General features: G+C 49.2%; 1 protein-coding gene across 2 annotated transcripts in view; it reads left to right on the top strand.

Moving 5' to 3' along the window:
* The first annotated feature begins 253 nt into the window (after positions 1-253).
* SH2D4A (SH2 domain containing 4A) overlaps positions 254-23,431 on the top strand; it is a 50,983-nt gene continuing 27,805 nt past the window's right edge. The window contains exons 1-4 of one of the 2 annotated variants that reach the window (XM_027122995.1): positions 254-554; positions 5,070-5,444; positions 20,347-20,506; positions 21,784-21,955. In XM_027122995.1, the coding sequence (XP_026978796.1) occupies positions 5,264-5,444; positions 20,347-20,506; positions 21,784-21,955 (513 nt within the window). In that variant the 5' untranslated portion in view covers positions 254-554; positions 5,070-5,263. Of the gene's footprint in view, positions 555-656; positions 864-5,069; positions 5,445-20,346; positions 20,507-21,783; positions 21,956-23,431 lie in introns of those variants that run through there. The other variant, XM_027122994.1, reaches the window with a different exon arrangement.

Genomic DNA, 23,431 nt, shown 5'->3' with positions numbered 1-23,431 from the left:
ACAGCCTCTCTCCCGGACACCTGCGACCTGGGCGTCACTAAAGCAGGCTGTTTGCTTCACACATTCTGAACGTTCCTCTAGACGTAAAATGCCCTCCAACGTTTCCGCTCTGCTTCTGCTGAACTGTCCTCCCAGATTTCCTTCTCCGTCCGCAGCCAGCTCCTCCCCCCGTGCGACACCCCGACCTGGCCTGGCCGCAGTCCACGGCCTTCCTTTACCCTCTTTCCTTCTCGCCGCGTTTCTTTCATTTTCTCCCCTCTCTCCGCTGTCTTCATCTTTTCCAACCTTTCTCCTCCTTGGTCCTGGCTCCCTACGAAGCCACACCCGTACGGACAAGCGCCGGAGAGTTTGATAATTTACTTCAGGTCAACAAAAGGGAAAGAAAAAAAAAAAAAAGTGAGCTCCAGCGACGCCGTAGCAGAAGCTCAGCCCGTGCAGCTGAGAAGGTCCCGCCCGCCTTGCCTGGGCCCCACCTGCCAGGACGCCCGGCGCTCGGCCGGGACCCGCCGCGGCCCGCGGGACACGCGTGGAGGGATGAGCCCCGGAGGCCGCAGGTGCGGGCGGCCCGGGCGGGCCTGGACCACGGACGGGGCGGGCGGGGACGTGCTTGGCCCACGCCTTCCCCTCCCTCGGCGCCCGACGGCCCCGGGCGGCCCAGCCCCGCGTAGGCTGGAGGCGGCCGGGAAGGGCCGGGAGGAGCCAGCGAGCGCGGGTGTTCCCGCGGGTCCGGGTCCCGCCGGCCGGCCCCACGCTCCTCCGCCCGGCGGGCTCAGGTGCCGGCGGAGCGGTGTCCGGTGTCGGGTGTCCGGTGTCGCAGCAACGGCGGGAGAGCCGCGGCGCCGAGGGCCAGGCCGGTGGTCGTGGTGAGGGGCGCGCGGGGCCGCGGGGCGCACGGGCAGCTCCGGCTCCGGACCGGGTCCCCGAGGGGCGCGCGCGGGACTGCCCGGGAGGGAGCGCGCGGGCGGCGGGGTGGGGTCGCGTGGGGGTCGCGGGCGGGGGAGGACGGCCTGCCAGGCGCGCGCGGGCCGGGCGGCGGGGACGCTTCCCTCCTTCGAGGGCGCCGTGGGCGCGGGGGAAAGGCGCGGGGCCCGGGGTGGGCGCGCCGCCCCCGGAAGACGGGCCCGGACGGTGGCCGCAGGCGGCCCGGCGGTGACCTCCCCCCGCCCTCGGGTTCGCCGGGCGCCCCCGGGGTGGCGTTAGGGGCAGCGGCGAGTCACTGTTCAGGTTCGCTCAGAGTCGTCTTTCCCCCTCCAGAGTCACAGGAAGGAGGCAGGCGAGCTCCCCTCTTTCTAAACTTAGTCCCTGCTCGCCTCCTAAAGGGCTTTGTTTGACTGCCTGCTTAATAGAACGACTTGGATACAGGTTTTTTTTTTTTTTTTTTTGAGTGAAGAAGTAAGTGGAAGGCGTATGCGGGCATAGATCTGGCATGAGTGGAGTTTCTGGGTAAATCCGTGTACAGTGATTTCAAATTTCTGAAGAGGGGTGTATATTTACAAAATTTACCAAATTGCTGTCACCCTTGGCAATTCATTTTATCCTCAAAGATAGCCCGTGTGCAGGTAGATTAATAACATAAAGTTGAGTAAGATAACTGAAAGTCTGAAAACAGAGCTGGCTGTTTTAAAAGAATTAGAATTCAAACTATATTCTTACCATTAAAGTTATACCGTCCATATCACACTATTTTTATTATTGATTTGGCTGTATCTCTGGCATTTGGGGTAAGGTCTCAGAGTCATTAAAAATACAATTAAAAAAAAAAAATAGGACAGTGGCTCTGGAAAGTGTGAGAGCTAGGCCACAACTCTAGGCATCCTGAAAGACAACTGTGACCCATTAGAAATTTATTTTTGGAAAAAGTAGCAGATGTGGACTTGTTGCTTGTCATTTCTGTCTTTTAAGAAAAGTGTTGTACAAGAAGAAAACCGAGTTAGCCGAGCTTTCCTTTTTACTGGATCTTGCATAAGTGGAAGCCTGCTGCCCTCAGTGTGTTAGACACGGAAAGTCATGCCCGTTTGAATCAGTAGCAGCACTGATTGTCCGGGATAAAGTGGGGAAATCCTCATTTCTACTTCCTCTACCCCGGCTCCACTTGTCTCCGTAACTCCCCGCTAGATTATATGGCCTAGACCTCAGATTACAAAGGGTCACAGTTCAGGCTCATTTCACGGTGAGGAAACTCCCTACAGGGAAGTGAAGTGACAACCCAGAGACACACAGCCTGCAAGGCAGAGCTGGCCGTCCCGTAAGTGGCCTGAGCTGTATTTGAGGGAGGCGTTCGTTCACACCACTGGGAGTCCACAGCCTCAGCGTGCCAGGCAGTGCATGTTATTCAGCAGCCTCGTCCCACATGAATGTTGTCAGCTGGGTCCCCAAGTTTTCTCTGAGGACAGAGGGAAGCCAGTGTCTTTCCCTTAAGGTCCATTAGTTATCTTTAATGCCAAAAAAACCCCATGTTTGCTACAAAAGGCGAAACAGCACAAAATGGAAGCTGTGAGAGCTTGAACGTGTCATCCCTGAGGTGCAGAGCAGCCCTGCACCCCACTGCCCGCCCGTGCTGCTCCCAGGGACAGTGGGAGGGGGAGCCAGGAGACTGAGTGCCCGGTGAATGCCGTGGGCAGCATCGCCCACGCCTGGGCCGGCATGGCGGGCATTTCCCGCTGTCCTTCCTGGGGTGGGGGCTTTTCAATACCTGGCCTCCCCTGAGCTCACCTGCAGTTGCAGGGGTGAGGCTTCTGCCCCTGAGAGGGACCCTGCTTCGTGTGCTTTTGGTTCGTTTCCGCTTTCGCGAGAACTTGCTGGTTTTCATTCTAAAACTTCACCAGTGGTACCGCATCCCGATGATGCTCTGATTCTGGGTTCACAGACTCTGCTGTATTGACTTGGAGCCAGACCGCCCGGCGTACGCCTTTCCATCTTCTATAAAATGGGGATAGTGAGGGACTGAACTCCAAGATTATGGCAAAGATTCATTAGTTACTGCATGTCAAGCGCTCAAGGTAGTGGCTGCGCGGCAGGTGTCAGCACTTGTGACCAGGAGCGCTCTGGGTGGGGAAGTGGGGGTGGGGGGATTTGGCCCTTTCAGGGTTTTAGTTTTTAGGCTCAACCCACACTGTCCCTGTTGCTGGGAGTCACCCAATTCAAACTGTGAAACAGAGTGGAAGCCTCCAGCTTCACTGGGCTGCTTCCCTCCCCATGTTTAATTTCTGTGAAAGTCAACCCCTGCTCAAGGAACGTGTCAGCATAAGGACATTTACCGGAATGTCAAGGACTCTTTCCCTTTGGTTTCTTACCACTTGGTCTGGGAGCACCGGAGTCCAGTGAGCTGAGGACCTGCATTCTTCCTGCGGTTCTGACACCTACAGATAAGAGCTCAGCCTCAGGAAACCTCCCTTTAGTGTGGATTTAGTTGGCCCACCCCTGGAGAAGCTGTGAGACCCAAGAGTCAAGAAAGCATCACAGAACTTCAGTACTGTGGCCGTTACAGCCTTTGAAGATCACCTCAAAACAAAATACAAAGCTAGCCAGGGAGCCGGGGGCGGGCATGGCTGACTGAGTTAAAGTCAGACAGTGCCTTTAATTAAAATTTTCTGTTAACGTTGTGTTCCATTTGAGTTTTGGTAGTTGAATGCGGCAGATTGTAGGATGCAGTTAACGGGAGTCATGGTAGCCTCAGTAAAGGTCCCTGCTACACAATGACTCGTTAGTGAATCGAGCTATGTGTTGTGTATGCAAACCACTCTGGGTACCCTGGCTCTTGGGCTGTTGCTCATGCTTCTCTCGGAAGACTGGTGTAAATGGAGAAACATTCATGAGGAGTATGAAAAGGTGAAGCTGCAGGGGCCTCCCAGGGGTGAGAGGAGCATCACAGTCTGGCTGGAGAAGGACCAGGTGATGGAACTGGGAGAGCCATGGTGTGGCTAAGTGACTAGTCTGAGGTTTAAGAGCATTTGAACTTAGTTTGGAGAAAAAGATATTTGAGAGGGCGTGGCTAGGTGGTGGGATTATTGAGGCATTGTAAGCACAAAAGGATTCGTCAGTTTCTTAGAACATAGGTGATCCTGGAAAGTCGAAATAAGTAAGCTTTTTTTGTGTATCCTATTATACTGGAACCAAATAAACATCTTTTTTTTTTCAGAATGGAAATCTATACATTATTTCCTTCTGATTACAAAAATATGAAGGTTTGGTATATTTTTTTAAATAGACCAAATAGAAACATGTGAAGTAGAATGAAACCGCAGTGGGGTAAGCACCCCCATGAAACAACCTGTGTGCTTAGGTCCAAGGTTCCTTCCTCTGAGAAACTCTCTTACAGAGCCAGGACCCTTTGTGATGAGCCTGGTCACCTCCACTCCCCCAGTTTATCTGGTCTGTAAATTTAGATCCTATTAAATTAGGTTATCTGGAAGAGGTACACCTAAAACCTGGTGACCTTCCAAAATGTACATGAATGTTCTCTCCTGCACCTGCACAGTTTTCATGGTTCTAGTGTGTTGTCTGAACATTGTATTGTCCTTTTGTGAAGATGAAAGTACATAATTGTATTTATTTAGTGCTACTTTTAAGGAGAAATGGGAAAATGGCACTGTGGTCTAATGTTTATTTCTTCTTTTTCCTTCCTTGAGCATGGCTTAGGTTTGGTTTGGGTTTGGGTGGGTAATTCTGAGAAATCTCAAAAACGGTATTTCCTTTTGAAATAACTTCTTTTAATTTTTCCCTGTGCCTTTGTCTCTTTAACTCTGTTCTTAGCCATGAACGTAGTGGGTTGTTGGGCTCTGAGGTAATAGTATGTTTGCTTAGTTGGGAGAAGGCCAAACCTCTGTTCATTTTTTTGTTTCCCTGAGATTGACCTGTTAGGGTTTGTTTTGTTTTTTGATAAAGTATCTTTGGAAATTACAGGATACAGGTTACACAAACTCTTAACAAAGCTTGATTCAGCTTTCTTGTGAAATGAAAAGCAATACTGTATTTCCTCCAAGCTTTATTCCTAAGCCTGTCCTGGCCCCATGTCTGCACATTTTAACACTTTTTAACACGGCCTGCATTTTGCCTGTTGCTCTTTGCAGGTTCCTGAGTGGCGTTTTGGACAGGATGCTTGGTGCCGGGAACCCAGAGCCAGTTTGTTGAATTACTGTCCCAGCCCCTCGAGTCTCGGGGAAGGTCTGCGGGTGCCTCCCAGGGCCAGCCCAGGTGAAGGCAGCCCTGGAAGCCAATTTCAAGAACTTTTGCCACAGGTGTAAAAGACTCCACCCTTGCAAAGATGCTGAAACAGATACTGTCGGAGATGTACATAGATCCTGATCTGCTGGCAGAGCTCAGCGAAGAACAGAAACAGATCCTGTTCTTCAAGATGAGGGAGGAACAGGTCCGCCGATGGAAAGAAAGAGAAGCAGCAATGGAAAAACAGGAGTCCTTGCCAGTGAAACCCAGACCAAAGAAAGGTAAGCGGAGCCCGCCTTGCCTGGGAGCCTGCACGTGGGATGCCTCCCCGCTCTTTCCCACGTTTCACACCAGTCAGAAGCAAGCCAGGTGTGAGGTCTAATTTGGCAGGTGGACCCTCAGTGTTACTGAGATTTTAATGGTGCAGTTTATTGACTTGAAGTCTCCATGCTCATGCATGTACACACACACACACACACACACACACACACACACACACACACACACACGCACGCACATGCCAATTACCCTGGAGTTGTGAGGCCAAAAGCAGATCTCTTACTCGAAATCAGGCTGATCTTAAGCTGCAGTAAAAAGTCACCCGTGGAGCTGGACCTGAGGGGAATTAAGGAAGAGTTCTATCCCCATATTGTCACAGACAACTAATATTCTGCTACCAGCATACAAAGTCTTTGTGTCAAAATCTTTGTAGCAGTGCTGTTTGCATTTCCTAGATTCTAAGAGATATTTCTTTGAGTTTTCTTTTTTAGGGAGATTCACTCTTAAAATGCAAATACTACTAACAGGAAAAAAGTCATAATACTAATTTTTTAGTGTGAGATTATTTTTCAGATGTACTACGTCTTCCTGACTCAAGGAATCCCTGGTAACTTGAGAAGGCCTTTTGGGACCATGGGTGAGGAGGAATTCCTTGTACATCAGGATATGCACACACAGATGTGGAAAAGCACACATTAACACCCCCCCCACACACACACGCACATTCTGTTATGGATGAATACCTATTTTGTTTAAAAAAAGCACAGTTTTCGGCTTTAAATTGTCAAAGTGTGATGGGGAGCCTTTATTGAGTAATGGTCAATAGAAAGTTAATTGGTCTTAGTGATTTATTCCGTGTCACTTCTTGCTATCATTTTGAAATTGTTAAACTGGGCATGGTTCAGAAAACAAACCTGATGTCTTTACAGGAGATGGAGCCACATTTGTGCTCTGGGTGGGATCACCTCTGTAGGAGGGCATTACATTTTCTCTTAAAGGCAGAATGCTTGTAGGTTTTGCCTCTTTACTTTGTATTTACTTTTAAAGTTGCACTTGTTCATTTATCAGTGTTTATGAAATCCTATATTTGGGATGCTTTTTCTGTAATAAAATGTTATCATTTGGAAAAAAACAACACAGTTTTCAAGGTCACTTACAGAGAGGTATTCAAGATCAATCTCTCTTCATTTTTCATTAAGCCAGGAAAAATTAAATTTGATAAAACCATTCAGGGTTTCAAAGATTGAGAACATGAATCTAACTTGTATACACAGACTCAAAAAGGAAGTCAGTTTAGTGACCTTTACCTTGTACTGCCTTTCATTAAAACCTTTTTCCAATTAAGCCTTTATTTTTCTTTTAAATATTTATTTATTTGGCTGCGCCAGGTCTTCGTTGCTGCGTGCTGGATTTTCGTTGTGACATGCGGGATCTTTAGTTGCAGCATGCGGCATCTTTTAGAATTAAGCCTTTATAGTGATACGGAAACAAGTATGAGCATCTCATTTATTATTACTATCATCAATGGCAGCTATTTATTAAACACCTGTTTTGTCAGACACCACACAAAGCACTTTTACATACGTTATATGTCATCTTCACAATATTTCTGCAAAATAGGTATCAGTTGTCCTGTTTTACAGATGGAAAAACTTAGAATCAGAGAAGTTCAGTAATAAATGCAAGGTCACACCACCAGTTAGTGCCCAGATCTTCTGGGTTTCACAGTACCCTACACTCTCCAAATAGATACTTGTTTTTCCTTCTAGAGGTAACGCGTCCAAACTGAAGCATGAGCTTTTATCTTTCTGAACTGGCTCCTTCATTTCCTTGCACCCTTCAGTCAGAGTTTACCAGGTGTAACCAGGCCACTGGGCACCATGCTGGTTGTGAACATAACACACAGATGTGGTGCGTGACTGAAGCCTGGTGACAGCAGAAGGGCTCTTGCCCCTGGAATCGTTGGCCCAGGCTCTTTGAAACACTTTGGGCTTCTCATGTTTGCTGAATTGTTCTCCTCGTGCTGACTTAAGACAATAATTTCCGTTTCTTTGCTTAAGTTCTTCCTTTGCAGGGTTTGAATCTACCTCTTCAAAAACCTATGTTACTTTATAAGTTAAGTGATCATAAAAAATGTATGTTGATTTACACAGTGGAATAGGTGTATATCAACATACTTTTTTAATGATCACTTAACTAATCTAAAAAATACAACAAACTAGTGAATATAACAAAAGAAGCAGATTCACAGACGTAGAGCACAAGCTAGTGGTTACCGGTTGCGGGGAGAGGCAACGTAGGGGAGGGGGAGTGGGAGGTACAAACTACTGGGGGTAAGACAGGCTACAAGGGTGTAGTGTGCAACACGGGGAATAGAGCCAATATTTTGTAATAACTGTAGATGGAGTGTAACCTTTAAAATTGTTTAAAAATTTTAAAAAGTAAAATCAGAAAAGAATCAAAAGAAAAAGGTGAAATTAATTTTAATATATTTATTTTACCCAAGATGCCCAAAATATGATCATATCAATATATAATGCATATAAAAGTATTAGTGTGGTATTTTGCATTAATTTTCCTCCTACCAAGTCTCTGGTCATTTACCTGTCTAGCACACCTAAGCCCAGAGCAGCCTCATTTCGTGTGCTCAGTAGTGACCTGTGGCCAGCGGCTACCAGACTGGACCCTGCAGCTTCTGCCCTCTCGTTACGCCCCAGCAGGCAGACGAGGTCCAGAATTCTGTCCCTCTCTAACAATCATATTTTCACGCTACATTTCGAAATGATTTTCTGATCTATTACTGAGTTAAATCCATACTTCTGATTGTTTTTTAGCCTCTCCTACTTTGGCCTGAGGATTACTGTAAGGTGGACAGGTTCCTGGGATACACAATATGCTAGTTATCACTAAAAGTCTAGTGATGCTTTTTGAAAACTCACCACAGTAGGCTATACAGAGAAAAAAATGACCGGATGACAGCGAAAGAACTGCTAAGTGGTGAGCTAGAATGGTAAAGGAATGGGGTGGACATAGATATATTTATGAGCCAAGAAAAGGACAAGCTCAAAGCCACAGCCCAGCTATGAACCACTAAGGAAAAGTAGCACTTAAGTCATCCAGACCGTCGAGGAGGAACACATGCTGAGGGCTCGACAAGCAGCAGCTGGGGCCTCGTTCAGCCTGGGGAGCCTCAGCCATGACAACACGGCCTTGACTCTCTGTGGCTTGATCACCGAAGACAGAGCAAGATGAGACACAGAGGAGGCCTGTCTTTATAGGGGAAGTGGAGAAAGACTCTCAGAACTTTTCCTTTTCTGTAGTCAAAGAGGAACCACTGTGGTGCAAAACGTATTGTTCCAAGTGTTAAATTTAAGGGAGTAATGAACTTCTGTTGTGAAAAACTGATAGAACTAGTCTCATAGCATTGTGGTCAGAAAAGAAGCTTGATATGTTTTCAGTTTTCTTAAATTTACCGAGACTTGTTTTGTGGCTTAGCACAAGATCTATCCTGCAAACTGTTCCATGAGCACTTGCAAAGAATGTGTATTCTGCTGCTTTTGGATGGAAAGCCCTCTGTATGTTCATTAAGCCTGTTTGGTCTAATGTGTCATTTAAGGCCCATGTTTCCTTATTGATTTTCTGTCTGGCTGATCTGTCCATTGCTGTAAGTGGTGTGTTAAAGTTCTGTATTGCATTACTGTCAATTTCTCCTTTGTTAATATTTGCCTTATATTTTGAGATGCTCATACGTTGGGTGCATATACAACTGTAACAATGTTACAGTTGTTATATTTTCTTCCTGGACTGATCCCTTGCTCAGTATGTAGTGTCCTTCTTTGTCTCTTATAACAGTCTTTATTTTATTTTATTTTTTAATTTTTTTTTTTTTGCGGTACGCGGGCCTCTCACTGTTGTGGCCCCTCCCGTTGCAGAGCACAGGCTCCGGACACGCAGGCTCAGCGGCCATGGTTCACGGGCCCAGCCGCTCCGCAGCATGTGGGTTCCTCCCAGACCGGGGCACGAACCCGCATCCCCTGCATCGGCAGGCCAACTCTCAACCACTGTGCCACCAGGGAAGCCCAACAGTCTTTATTTTAAAGTCTATTTTATCTGATATAAATATTGCTACTCTGGCTTTTGTTTTGTTTTGTTTTCCATTGGCATGGAATACCTTTTTCCATCCCCTCACTTTCAGTCTGTATGTGTCTCTAGATCTGAAGTGAGACTCTTGTAGGCAGCATATATACGGGTCTTGATCTACATCCATTCAGCCAGCCTACGTCTTTTGGTTGGAGCATTTAGTCCATCATTTACAGTTAAGATAATTATCAATATGTGTGTTCTTATTGCCATTTTGTTAATGTTTTGGATTCTTTCTTTTAGGTCTTCCCCCTCACCCTTTCTTCTTTTGTTCTCTTCTCATGATTTGATGACTGTCTTTGTGTTATGTTTGGATTGTTTTTTCTTTTTCATGTGTATATCTATTATACATTTTCGGTTTGCTGTTACCAGGAGGCTTTTGTATAGCAGCCTATATATATATATATATATATATATATGTGATTGTTTTAAGTTGCTGATCTCTTTATTTCAAATGCATTTTAAAAACCCTGCTTGTGTACTTTCCTCCCCCACAATTACTATTTTTGATATCATATTTTACATCTAATTGTTTTGTGTACCCCTTAACTGGTTATTGTGGATATAGATGATTTTACTACTTTTGTCTTTTAACCTCCTTGCTAGCTTTGTGTGTGGATGATCTCCTACCTTTACTGTATGTTTGCCTTTTTCATTTTGTAATTTTCTTGTTTCTAGTTGTGGCCTTTTTCACCTAGAGGAGTTCCTTTAACATTTGTTGTAAAACTGCTTTCATGGTGCTGAATTCTTTTAGCTCTTACTTGTCTGTAAAGCTTTTGATATTTCCATCGAATCTGAATGACAGCTTTGCTGGGTAGAGTGTTCTTGGTTGTAGGTTTTTCCCTTTCATCACTTTAAATATATTGTGCCACTCCCATCTGACCTGCAGAAAAATCAGCTGATAGTCTTATGGGACTTCCCTTGTATGTTATTTGTTGCTTTTTCCTTGCTGCTTTTAATATTCTGTATCTTTAATTTTTGTCATTTTAATTACAGTGTGTCTTGGTATGTTCCTCTTTGGGTTCGTCCTGTATGGGACTCTCTGTGCTTCCTGGACTTGGGTGACTATTTCCTTTCCCAGGTTAGGGAAGTTTTCAGTTATTATGTCTTCAAATATTTTCTCAGACTCTTTCCCTCTCTCTTCTCCTTCTGGGCCCCTATAATGAGAATATTAGTGCATTTGATGTTGTCCTAGAGGTCTCTTAAACTGTCCTCATTTCTTTTCATTCTTTTTTCTTTTTTCCTGTTCAGCAGCAGTGATTTCTGCTACTCTGTCTTCCAGCTCACTGATCCATTCTTCTGTATCATTTAGTCTACTATTGATTCCTTCTCATGTATTTTTCATTTCAGTTATTGTATTCTTCTCTGTTTGGTTGTTCTTTATATTTTCTAACTCTTTTGTTAAAAAATTCGAACTTCTTGCTCTGTGCATCCAGTCTCCTCCAGAGCTCTTTGATCGTCTTTACGAGCACTACCCTGAACTCTTTCTTGGGTAGATTGCCTATCTCCACTTCACTTAGTTCTTCTTCTGAGGTTTTATCTTGTTCCTTCATCTGGAACATGTTCCTCTGCTGCCTCATTTTGTCTAAGTTGTTATTTGTATTATTATGTATGTGGTAGGTTAGTTATGTTTCTCGGCCTTGGAAAAGTGGCCTTCTGTAGGAGATGTCCTGTGTGTCCCAGCAGCGCACTCCCACCTGGTCACTCAAGGTATAGGCTCTAGGGGTGCCCCCTAAGAGGACTGTGTCGGCCCTTCTGTCATAGGGGCTGAGTGTGCGGGCCATCTGGGGGGCTTGGTTGGTCCCCAGCCTGGTTGGTTCTCAGGCCCTGCCTTGTGTGGATGCTGCCGGCTGCTGTGTAGATGGATCTGGTCATGAGGTGACTGGTTGAGGAATCCTAGGGGGCCCTGGGGCTAGTGCTGGCTCACTGGTGAGTGGAATCAGGGTACCAAAGACTCCAGGGATGTTGTGCACCCACTGACAGGTGAATGTAGGTCCTGGCGCTAGTGCTGGACTGCTGGCAGGCAGAGCCAGGTCCTGGAGTCTGGCTGCAGGGCCCAGGGATCCCAGAACTCATTTCAAATCATTGGTGGTTGGGGAGCCAGTTGCTGGCACAGTTGGGTCTGGGGTCTGGGGTGTCCTGAAGCTTGTGCTGGCCTGCTAGTGGGCAGGGCCAGGTCCCAGCTGGTCCCACAGTAGGGTCTGGTGAGCTGTGGGTGGGCTGGATCTGCAGGCTGTTGCTTCTGGTGTCTGCCTCCTGGCCAACGAGTCTGGTCTAGAGACTAGTGCCTGCTTCCTGGAGCGAAGGGTCAGTGCCTGCCCACTGGTGTGTGGAGTTAGGTCTTGGCCCACTGATGGGCAGGGCCAAGTCTAGAGGTGTGTCTAGAGTCAGCTGTGGGCTCAGGAGGTCTTTAGGCAGCCTGCTTATGGGTGGGGCTGTGTCCCCATCCAGTTGGTTGTTTGGCCTGAGGCATCCTAGCAGTGCTGCCTACAGGCTGTTGGGTGGGACCAGATCTTGGCGCTCACGAGCCAAGATGGCAGCCGCCAACAGCAATGTTCTCGCAATAGAATGTTCCCAAATACGTCTGCCACCAGTATTTATGGGCCCAGGGTGATCCGTAGCCACCCCCACCTCTCTGGGAGACTCTCCAAGACCAACACGTAGGTCTGGCCCAGGCTCTTATCAGATTACTGCTTTTTGCCCTGGGTCCTGGTGCATGTGAGATTTTGTGTGTGCCCTTTAAGAGTGAAGTCTCTCTTTCCCCCACTCCTGTGGGGCTCCCGAAATTAAGCCCTGCTGGCCTTTAAAAGTCAAATGCTCTGGGGGTCATCTTCCTCGTGTAGGAACTCTGGACTGGGGAGGCTGACGGGGGCTCAGCATGTTCACTCCTGTGGGAGAACCTCTGCAGTACAATTATTCTCCAGCCTATGGGTCACCCACCTGTGTACATGTCTCGTTGTGACTCCTTCTTTATGTCTTTAGTTGTAGAATATCTTTTCTTAAGGTTCTGGTCTTTTTCATCGATGGTTGCTCTGCAGATAGTTGTGATGTTGGTGTGCTTGTGAGAGGGGGTGAGCTCAGGGTCTTTCTACTCCATCATCTTGGGCAAACTCCTCTTTTGACTTTTTAGTTGGGCTACTAGAAAATGTATAATGACAGGCAGAGCGCCCATTGGACAGCACTGCTCTAGACAGTAAACATGGCACCAGCCAGCACTGATTGAGCTGAAGGCATGTCAGACCCTGAACTCTGTGATTAAATATATCATCTCATTAAATAGTCACAACCAAGCCTGGAGCTGAGTTACCGTTCACCTTTTACAGGTGAGGAAAATGAGGCTGAGGGACCTTAATAACTTGCCCGGGGCAGCAGCTAGTAAGTGGCCCTGAGTCTGACTCTCCCGGAGCCAATGCTGTCAACAAACATTCCACCCGTTCAGCTTACCTGGAGCTTTGTAACAGTTCCTGTTGTCTTCAGGTGCCCTGCTCGCGTCTGAACACGTGCTTGCATCGGCATCCTGCCATGGAGCATTTATTCTGTAAGATTCTCTCTGGTAACACACACAAAGGAGGCTGCCTAGCAATGGACCTCTCTCCAGCTGGCAGAAGCCTCACGCAGGAGGCTGGGCTCTGGGCGCCGTGTGTGGTGCCCGAGAGGCTCCACGTGTGCCCCTGAAACAGACTCGGGCTTGTGAAATTTCATTTGTGGATTCTCAGGCAAGTTCCTTTATGCAAAACCTTCCCTTTTTCATGAAATGATGATAAAGCCTTGCTTTGTGCCACCTGCCATGTCTACTTCCTCCCCTCCCTTCATTCCTGACCCAGCACGGTGACCTCTGCTGCTAGAGTCAGTTCTTAACCTCAGTCGATTCCTCAGCTGCATCTGACCCTGTGAGCTGCCTCTCAGAGTCTCTCGTTGGTGTCATGGTCACTTGCTATCTCCATGACGGCTTCTTTTTCGTCTCTGCCTGACCCTGAATACCCGTGTTCCCCAGGGGAGTCTCACTCTACACCGGTGGTTGGTAACCTTGAGGTGGGATTGAGGGGCCCATAGACTCCATGGAAAACTTATGAAAAGCTTGGACCAAGAAGATGCACACAGAGGACGTTTCGTGTAGAGTTTCCCAATGTTCACAGACTCCCTGAGGCTCAGTCACAGACTCAGAGACTAGGTTAAGGTTAGGGTCCCTGTATTCTCTCCCTGGGGCATCTCTTCTGCTCTTTATGCCAGACTCTCACACCCGTATTTTGAAGCCAGACCTTTCACCTGAGGTTTGGTTTCCATGTCAGTTACCCAATGAGCATCTCCGCTCAGAAGACCCTTAGGCCCTACAAACTTGATGCAAAACCAAGTTAATCAGCATCACCACGGTTCTCCCCACCCCCAGGCCTGGTCCTGCCTCTCAATCTCCACCATGATCTGTGGCCCTGAGTCACCAAAGCCAGAAACCCGGGAGTCCCCTGGTTACTCCTGACCTCACTGCATCCCACCTGCTCCATCCCAGGGAGGTTTTCCCCACAAACCTGCTTGTCTGTTAGTGTGTGCCAGCCAGAAGCCTTGTATTTATGTTGTTTCATTTAATCCTCGCAAGAATCCAGGGAGGTGAACGTTGCCCCCCTTATTCTTACAAATAAGGAAACAAACTTGGAGAAAGTAACTTGTGTGGGTCACCGGTGGAGTCAGGGTTTGAACTCAGGTCCAGATCTACTCCAGGTCTGTTCTGAGCCACTGGTCCCAGCCCTGTCTGTGCCCCTCACTCTGGGCTGCATAGCGTAACGGACTTGGTGTCTTGCACGTTGAGCACCGGATGCAGATGCTCACTGGCTGCCCTTCCCTTTCATCTCCACGAGCTGTGGACTCAGCGGGCCTCCCTCCTGGCTCACCTTCTCACTTGTCTGTGCCACCACCTGCTTCCCTGGACCATGGTGCCATGCACATTCTCCAACTTCCTTCCTGTCCTTTTGTCTCTATAGTAAGCATAAATATTTTTGAAGTTTTCAAGGATGGACCTGTGTTAGTAACTGCAGGATTCTTACCAGGTTAACTTCAGGAAGTGCCTGTAGGACTGGGCCTTGTCCTTCACTAAATGCACATGAGGCTGGAGCTGTCCAGCTCTGCAGGGCTGTGAGGGCACATGCCAGTGACCCCACACCCAGCTTGCTCAGCAGAGCCCTGCACGTTCTCCATTTCCTGCCATTCCTGTTGGTGGGTTTCCTTTCTTGCTTTCAAAAGTATTTCCGTTTGGACAATGCGTCAGAGGTGGCTCGAAACACAGCTTTTACCATCTCACAGCCGAGTTTTGAATTCTGGTTCCAGTTTCACCACCTCTGTGATCTTGGGCAAGTTACCCTCCCTAAGCCTCAATTTCCTTGTGGTCAAGTAGGGTTAGTAACAGCCTCAGTGGTGCTCTAAGTATTTCAAGGCAGGCCTGGCACGGGCATCAGTCAGAAGGGACATGACCATAGCACCCGAGTCCCGGAGGCCCCCCCCGGCCAGGCATTCATTCACCCTTTGGTTTCTGGGTTGGAGGTGGGTGACCTAGAGGAGCGGCCAGAGTGGTGGGAGAGTCCTGGGATGTTGTGAGTTCAGGGAGCATATGGACACGGCAGCCTGGGGTTGGCAGGAGCCCTGCTTCCGTCAGCCCTGGTGTAGTTCATGCATGATGCGTTAGGGGCCCTGGTTCTGTTGCTCTTCTGGCTTCTGTTCTCCAAGTCCGTGGTCTTCTCTCAGTGGGGGTAGAGCATGCAATTCTCCCTCTCTCCATCCCTCTCCCTCTCATGCGCACCTGCTACTGCGCTCGTCCCTCCAAGTGGATCAGTTGGAGTGGAGACCAGATGCTGACTCTGAGGCACAGTCATAGCCCCAGGGGTCGCGTTGACCTCAGTGGAGGAGGCGACCCCGCTGACACCTCCGGGCGCTGCCTCCTGCCCCCTGCGGGCCCGACACGCACTGCATGAGCGGCGTCACCCTCCCCCGTCAGAGCGGAATGGGCCTGGCCGTGGCCTTGCCAGGGACGTGCGTGACCCGTCACTGTTTTTGTGTGACATTCTACAGCACTGCCTCTTGAGTCCCTAAGAGCAAACTTGAGAGCACTCCAGCATAGAAACGTGAGTCGAAGACTGGGAAACAAACTCATAATTCAGTGGAGGCGCTATAACAGGTCCCTCTCTCACTGTCCTCTGAGTTGAAGTCAGCAGGAGGCCCAGGACACCTGGAGAGCATTAAGTCAGGACGAGTTGCAGTGCCTGCCCTGTTAACACCCCTCATGCTTGTACCTTTACCTTAAGGAGGCGCACTGGGAACTGAACGTGGTTCCGTGCAGCCAGGTTTCAACTCTAAGCAGCTGAGCTTTTCTCTCTCCTCAAAAGCACCCTCTTTCCCTGCTCTCTCCTGTCCCTGTGTCCCCATCCCCGGCCTGGTCCCTGGCGTCCATACTCCTTCCCCTCCCAGCAACCCAGTGGAAGTGTCCACGTTCCCCTGAGCGCCTGGGCTGCTCTGTCCTGCCCGCAGGCACAGCGGGTCGTGGCAGGAGCTCAGTGATGCCTGCTGAGCCCCGCCGAACCCTCTTTGCTCCTCCCCTAGTAACTTGTGCCCAGTCCTTTGTGCCCCGTGCAGCCTGCCCCGTCTGTCTGAAGTGACCGTCTCTGAGGTCGGAACCTCTCCTCTCCTGGAGGCAAGGCATCCTCCCCACTCTCCTTCCAGTTATTTAGGAGTCAGAATTCCCTCTCCCTCTTTTTCCTTTTGAATCAGGACTCTCCTTCCCCTGTCTTTTCTTCTGTGTCCTGACGAAGCACATGCTTTTCCGAGGGTCTCTCCTGGGTTTCATTCTCTGGGCCAGCGGTGTCCACGATGGCATCTGTAAAGTAATCCCCACATTCACACTGTGCATCCTGACCTCACTCTAAACTTCAATTCCATGTTTCAGGTATGTGCTCAACCTTGCCATCTGGGTTTCTAGTAAAATTGAAAATAGTTTATTCTTCGTTTCCCCAAACGTTCACTACCTAACTCCTCAAACACATGTATTTTCTTGACGTCACTGTTTATCATCCCACGTTCTCAAACCTTCGGCCTCATCTTTGAGTCCTTCCTTGCCTCGGCCGCCCAGACACCATCGCCCCATTGGAGGCCATCTTCCCCTCGCGCAGGCCCGGCTGGCCTCACCCCTCTTCTCTCCACCCTTTGTCTCCTGCAACATCATTGTACACCCGCTGCACACCGCCTGGTCCAGGTCCTCCCTGCGTGCGGACGCGCTGCAGGGCTTCCTGGTCCTGGCATCACCTGCACAGTACTGTCCTGGACTCTTTATAATTGAAGTCGAGGTGCTCTACAATACTGCGTTAGTTTCAGGTGTACAGCATAGGGTTTGGTTTTGGGGTTTTCTGGCAGATTAGATTTGATTATAGATTATTATAAGATATTGAATATAATTATACATTAGGTATAATTATACAGTACAATAATTATACAGTGCTGTGTGGTAGGTCCTTGTTTATCTATTTTATGTACCTGTTATGTGGTTTGTATCTGTTAATCCCATACTCCTAATTTATCCCTCTCCCCTTTAGTAACCATAAGTTTGTTTTCTATGTCTATGAGTCTGTTTCTGATATGGATTCATTTGTATTATTTTTAGATTCCACATATAAGCGATATTATATAGTATTTGTCTTTCTTTGTGTGACTTACTTCATTTAGTATAATATTCTCTAGGTATAATATTCTCTAGTATAATATTCTCATCCATGTTGCTGCAAATGGCAATATTTCATTCTTTTTTATGGCTGAGTAGTATTCCAGCGTGTGCATGTGTGTGTGTGTGTGTGTGTGTGTGTGTGTGTGTGTGTATCACATCTTCTTAAGCCATTCATCTGTTGATGGACACTTGGGTTGTTTCCATGTCTTGGCTATTTTAAATCATGCTGCTATGAACATTGGGGTGCATGTATCTTTTTGACTTAGAGTTTTCTCCAGATATATGCCCAGGAGTGGGATTGCTGGATCATATGGCAACTCTATTTTTAGTTTTTTAAGGAACCTCCATACTGTTCTCCATAGCAGATGCACCAATTTACATTCCCCCCAATAGTGTAAGAGGATTCCCTTTTCTCCACACCCTCTTTAGCATTTATTATTTGTGGACTTTTTGATGATGGCCATTCTGACTGGTGTGAGTTGATAGCTCATTGTGGTTGATTTGCATTTCTCTAATAGTTAGCGAAGTTGAGAATCTTTTCATGTGCCTGTTGACCATCTGTATGTCTTCTTTAGAAAAACATCTGTTTAGGTTTTCTGCTCCTTTTTTGATTGGGTTGTTTATTTTTTTGATATTGAGTTCTATGAGCTTTCTGTATATTTTGAATATTAACCCCTTGTTGTTTGTATTATTTGCAAATATTTTCTCCCATTCCATAGGTTGTTTTTTCATTTTGTTGATGGTTTCCTTTACTGTGCAAAAGCTTATACGTTTGGTTAGGTCCCATTTGTTTATTGTTTGCTTTTATTTCTTTTGCCTTGTGAGACTGACCTAATAAAACATTGGTACAATTTATGTCAGAGGAGGTTTTGCCTATGTTCTCTTCTAGGAGTTTTATGGTGTCATGTCTTACAGGTGTGGACTCTTGCTTGGTCACTCAGACCAAGAACATGGAGCTAATGCTTTTTGAACACTTGTCATGTGACAGGCCTGTGAGTTCAGACGCATTACCTCTGTTTTATCAGAGAGGGAACTCTGGCTCGGAGAAGTATTGTGATGTGTACGTGGTCACGTAGAGTTGGTAGAAGCCCTGGGATTTTAGTACCACTTTCTGGCTTTATGCAGCACAGGGCCTACATTTAAACCCTTCAGCCTGGTGTCTGGGACCTGTGCCAGGCGGCCACCTGCTCCCCCTGCCTGAGCCTCAGCCCACGGCCAGGTTGCTTCTAATGCCTCCCGGCTCTGACGGAGACCCTTGTTCCCGTGGCCCCACGTTGATTCCCTTCTCTGATCTCGGTCATGCTGTTCCTTGTGTCCAGCACCAAACCCACCCCTATTCTCTGTCCAGATTCCATACCCAGCCTCCCAAACTGAACACAGAGAACTTCTTATTTCTTCCCTGTCCTTCTGAAGCATCCTCCGTCCTCTGAATCCTCTCGTGGTCCTTAAATCTCTCGTGGTTATGGTGTATGTCCCCGGCCCTCCACACATCCCGCAGCACTTCAACACCCCTCCCCAGTTACTGCGACTTTTCTAGGTAACTAGTTGGTCAGCACCTGCCTCCCCCAGCTAGAAGGAGGGACTGGTCTGTCTTGTTTGTAAGTGTTCACGCGTGTCTACCTCAGGGCCTGGCACATAGCAGATAAGCAGTGAAGTTCATTAAGTCAGTGACCTACCACCCTACTCTTTCTCTCCCAGGCTCTGGGTGACCTGCAGGAGGATGTTTCACCCCACATCTCCACAGCACCCAGCTCTGCATCCTGCCAGCGTTAGGAACGCAGTAGGATTTTGTGGAAGGAGCTACACAGAGGCCCTGCTAGCCCCCCTATCTTGGTACGAAGCAGAGGGCACCAGGCCGACACTCACTTTACGGAAATGATTCCCCCTCCGTGGGTTCAGGGAGCTGTGTGGGCCCCCTGGAGGACCCCAGTGTCTTCAGAGCAGAGACCCCTGTCAGGGCCGCTAAATCTGACACATCCTATCTAATTCCCTTTCTTCCTGCCCCCAAACCTCTGCCTCTTTACCTTCACTCTACTTCCTGTGGCATGGCCACGGCCCGGCCTGCATGCCAGCTGCTGCCCATGTCACACACTCAACACCACTGGCTAGTGTGGGTCCTCAGGCCCAGGCATCTTGACCAGCCGTGGACCATGATAGCCCTGGTGAGTCCCCTCTGGGGCCTTCAGGTTTAGGACTGCCCACCCCCTCTCCTGGGAATGGTCCACCGTCCCAGGTTTCAGGGAACATGACCTGTGTGGCCGCATCTGAGGAGCAGGAACTAGAGAGAATGTAACACAACCCCTGCTGGGAGCAGGCGCAAGTTCGGTTATTCAAGTAGCTTCCCCGCGTCTCACACTTCGGGCGTGTCATCTCTCATGGGCTGGCCCGAGTCTCTGAGCTGGCACGTCCGTCTGTCAACAGCACAGAGGGACGGTGGCGCCAGCCTCTCCCGTGAGTCCGTCACCTGTCGTGTGTCAGACACCTGGGGACCTGCCTGCACGGCTGTCACCGCCTCCCCACAGCCATCCTCCTGAGTAGATGTTAGCATTCCCATTTTGCAGATAAGAAAATTGAGGCTTAGGGAGATCCCATTTTGCAGATAAGAAAATTGAGGCTTAGGGAGATTAAATAATTTGTCCAAGCCACACAGCTAAGTGGCAGGGCTAGGATTTAGACTAAAGCTGGTCTGACTCTCAAGTGCTGCCTTGTACTCAGCAATGAAACCTAGAAATGTAGTGGACACCCCAAGCCCTGGAGCAGCCGGGTTGCAGGGAGATTCTTAGGCTGTAGATGTTCTGGTGCCTGATGCTGCTTTGTTACCCTAAACATACTGCAGACAATGCCTGCTTTCTTCCCATCTTGCATCTTCACTTAGAAAAGGGGCACCACATTCATCATATTTTCAAACAAACGTACTGCAGCCCACTGCCGCCGCCCTGGGAATGCTGCTCATTCTGAGCAGGTTGGACGGGCTTTGCCTCATCTGGTTTTCAGATACTTTAATGATGGAAAACATCCTAACCCATGGCTAAAGACACTTGTTCATCCAAATTCTGTTTTGCCTGCAGACAACGGCAAATCGGTTCATTGGAAACTGGGAGCCGACGAGGAAGTCTGGGTGTGGGTGATGGGTGAGCACCACCTCGATAAACCCTACGACACGCTCTGTGATGAGATCCGTGCCCAGAGGGCACGGCTGAAGTCGGGGCAGGAGGTGCGGGAGCTCAGGTATGAACCTGCAGGCCCGTGGGGGACTGGCCAGGCACCACACAACGGGGCTGCGAGGCCTCTCGCTCTCAGACCCTGTGGGGGGCCTGGTGGGACTTGAGGGCGCATGGTGACTCCCAGTTTCTGGAAATTTCCTTCAGACTTCTGGCGACTCCCTTCATTTTCACAGCGCCACCATGTCGGCCGTTTCGCTTTCCTGCTGGGGTGTGGAGGTGGTCCCCCGGTGACCCTGGGCTTCCCTAGCCTTGCGCTGGAACAGTGCAGCTGTGGGAGGGGTGAGGCGCGGGGACCCCTCGGGCTTCAGGCTCCAGGGGCCCCGGAGGAAGTGGGCCCGAGGGTGCTTGTCTGTGCTGGGTGCTGGGAGCTCAGGGACGGGCCAGGAGCTTGCAGTTCAGGAGGAGAAACAGGCAGACACACAGGCTGTGGTGTGCGCTGGGACTAAGGTCAGGCAGAGGGTTCCCCGAGCCCATCATCCTGATCCACGGCGGTGAACCTTGAAAGGTAAGTAGTTTTCCAGCTACAGAAGGTCAGGCAGGACAATGCAGGCAGAGGGGTCATCAAGATGGAGCATGTATGGCGCTTTGGGTGATGGTGCGTCCTTCCGCCTGTTTGGGGTGCACAGGGGTGAGGGGGGCCGTGCTCTGAAGTGCCTGGAAGGCCAGGTTTAGGAGTTTGGACCTTATTCTGTGACAGTGAGGAGGTGGTGAATGAGGAAGCGACATAATCAACTGCAGAGACAGGAAGGTAGCTTGGGTGGGAGCAGTGAGGCAGGGGATGGGTCCCCTGGGCTGGGTGCCAGGGTGGCCTCTGCGAAGTGTTGGCAGCCCCGTGCGAGCGGGGAACTAGGAACAGACACGTGGGCCTCTCTTCCGTGCCACGGTCCTGTGACTTCACAGCCGTAAGTGGGCACACGGAGAGAAAGGGACTCTTTGCTGCTGATGACACAAAGGCCGTGTGCCCTGGCTGTTTAGCTTCCGAACCAGGAGCCGGGCAGACCCGGGTTTCAGTCCTGGCTACTGCATGGCCTCAGATGAGTGATACCATTATTTTGAGCCTCTTACAGCAAAGCAAGGATAACAGCGCCTTCCTCGCAGGGTTGTTATGAGGATTAAGTTAATGACTTTAAATACCTAGCAAAGGGCTCAGCCTATACCATCAGCGCTCAGTAAATGGTACCCATTACTGGTTTCCATGTAATTTGAATGCAGACCTCTACTTTGGGAAAGCTGTCTTTGTTGAAGACTGTTTTTGATAATTCCACATTTGTTTCTCTTCAGAAAAACTCAGTCCAGAGAATTCACCAGCAGCTTGAAACCAAAGTCACACTCCTCCGATGTGCGGGCACCAGGTGACCGGGAGCCTCGGAGCGTGTGTGAGAAGGCGGCAGAAGAGGGGGGACACGGGCGTGGCCGCGGGCCAGCTTCACCCCTAGAAGAGCAGAAAACGCCTGTGAGTCTTTCCTGTCTGTAAATGTGCGGAATTTCATGACGGGGGAGATGGAGGTATTGGGGTCACTGAGCGTCAGGATCCTAAACTGGCTTTTCTGGGACCAATCCCTCCCAGCTTGAAGGCCCTGCTGTTACTCCTTGTTGGGAGATTCGGGGGTTTGGCTCACCTGCCTTTTCACAAACAGTATAAGGCACCCTTTTCCATGGGAGAAGGTGTGAGGAAAGAACTCTAGATACAAAACTGCATTTTAAGACATTTCCGGGGTTATTTTTCCGTGTTATATGCCTTCTTTAATGGCCCGGCAGACTCTTGAAGGGCCAGATGGTGGACCATGGAGCTTCTGGGCCCTGCGGCCTCTGTCGCAGGTGTGCACAGGTTGTGGCCACTTTACTCACCAGGATGGTTGGGGCCGGGTCTGGTGCTCGGGCTGCAGTTTGCTGGGCCTGCCTGTAACACGGGCACCTCCGGGACCTAGATATGTCCTAATGGGTCCCCCCTTTTGTTAAGGACAAAGCATCAGTGTCTCTTGGCTCTGTAGGTTCTGCCTGGGATTGTGGAACAGCTGTTGCCTCAACACAACAGCATTCTATACTCAGAACTAGGATGATTCTCTTAGGTCAGGTGGTTTAAAAAGCTCAAACGTAATTTGCGGCTTGGCTTATGGTTTGGAAGAATAATGAAACTATATGGTGAAGTATTTCTTCTGCCAACGATTTAATTACCCTGAGAACTAACAGGGGATTTGCAGCTGTGTGGCTTCCATTAGGTCTCTGGCTCTATGACGCTGTGTGTGCTCTCTACCTCTTGGAGGCTGTTAAGTGGGAGGTGTATTGAGGAGAAGATCCCAAGATTGATTGATTTACTCATGCAATGAACAAGTACCCATCATGTGCTAGGCTTGAGATGACAATTCAGGAGTGAAAATAGAATCACTGCTGTCATGAATTTCGTAGTTGGGGAAGCAGGGAAAGACTTCACATAAAATCTCATTTCAGGGGCTTCCCTGGTGGCGCAGTGGTTGAGAGTCCGCCTGCCGGTGCGGGGGATGCGGGTTCGTGCCCCAGTTTGGGAGGATCCCACATGCCGCGGAGCGGCTGGGCCCGTGGGCCATGGCCGCTGAGCCTGCGCGTCCGGAGCCTGTGCTCCGCGGCGGGAGAGGCCGCGGCAGTGAGAGGCCCGCATACCGCAAAAAAAAAAAAAAAAAAAAAAAAAAAAAAAAATCTCATTTCAAACGATGGCTGTGCTCCAGGACTGGGGTATGTTTCTGTGCCTCTCTCACCCCAGGACGTGAGCACTACCGCGGCGTGCATAATGGCTTTGCCGGGGACTCAGAGCTGGAGGTGACCACAGAGGCTGCCTGGGGCTGGAGGTTCCAGCAAAGGGACAGTTGGGCAGGGCTGTGTGGCTGGAATGCAGAGGGAATGACAGAGTGAGGGGCTGGGCAAGGCCAGACAGGACAGGGTCTTGGGGGCGACT

Source organism: Aethalodelphis obliquidens, unplaced genomic scaffold (genome assembly GCF_003676395.1).
Source record: "Aethalodelphis obliquidens isolate GAN/ISIS:26980383/991018 unplaced genomic scaffold, ASM367639v1 scaffold25, whole genome shotgun sequence".
NCBI classification, from domain to species: Eukaryota; Metazoa; Chordata; class Mammalia; order Artiodactyla; family Delphinidae; genus Aethalodelphis; species Aethalodelphis obliquidens.
The sequence above is the reverse complement of the archived record's forward strand: the minus strand, read 5'-3'. Positions and strand labels throughout refer to the sequence as shown.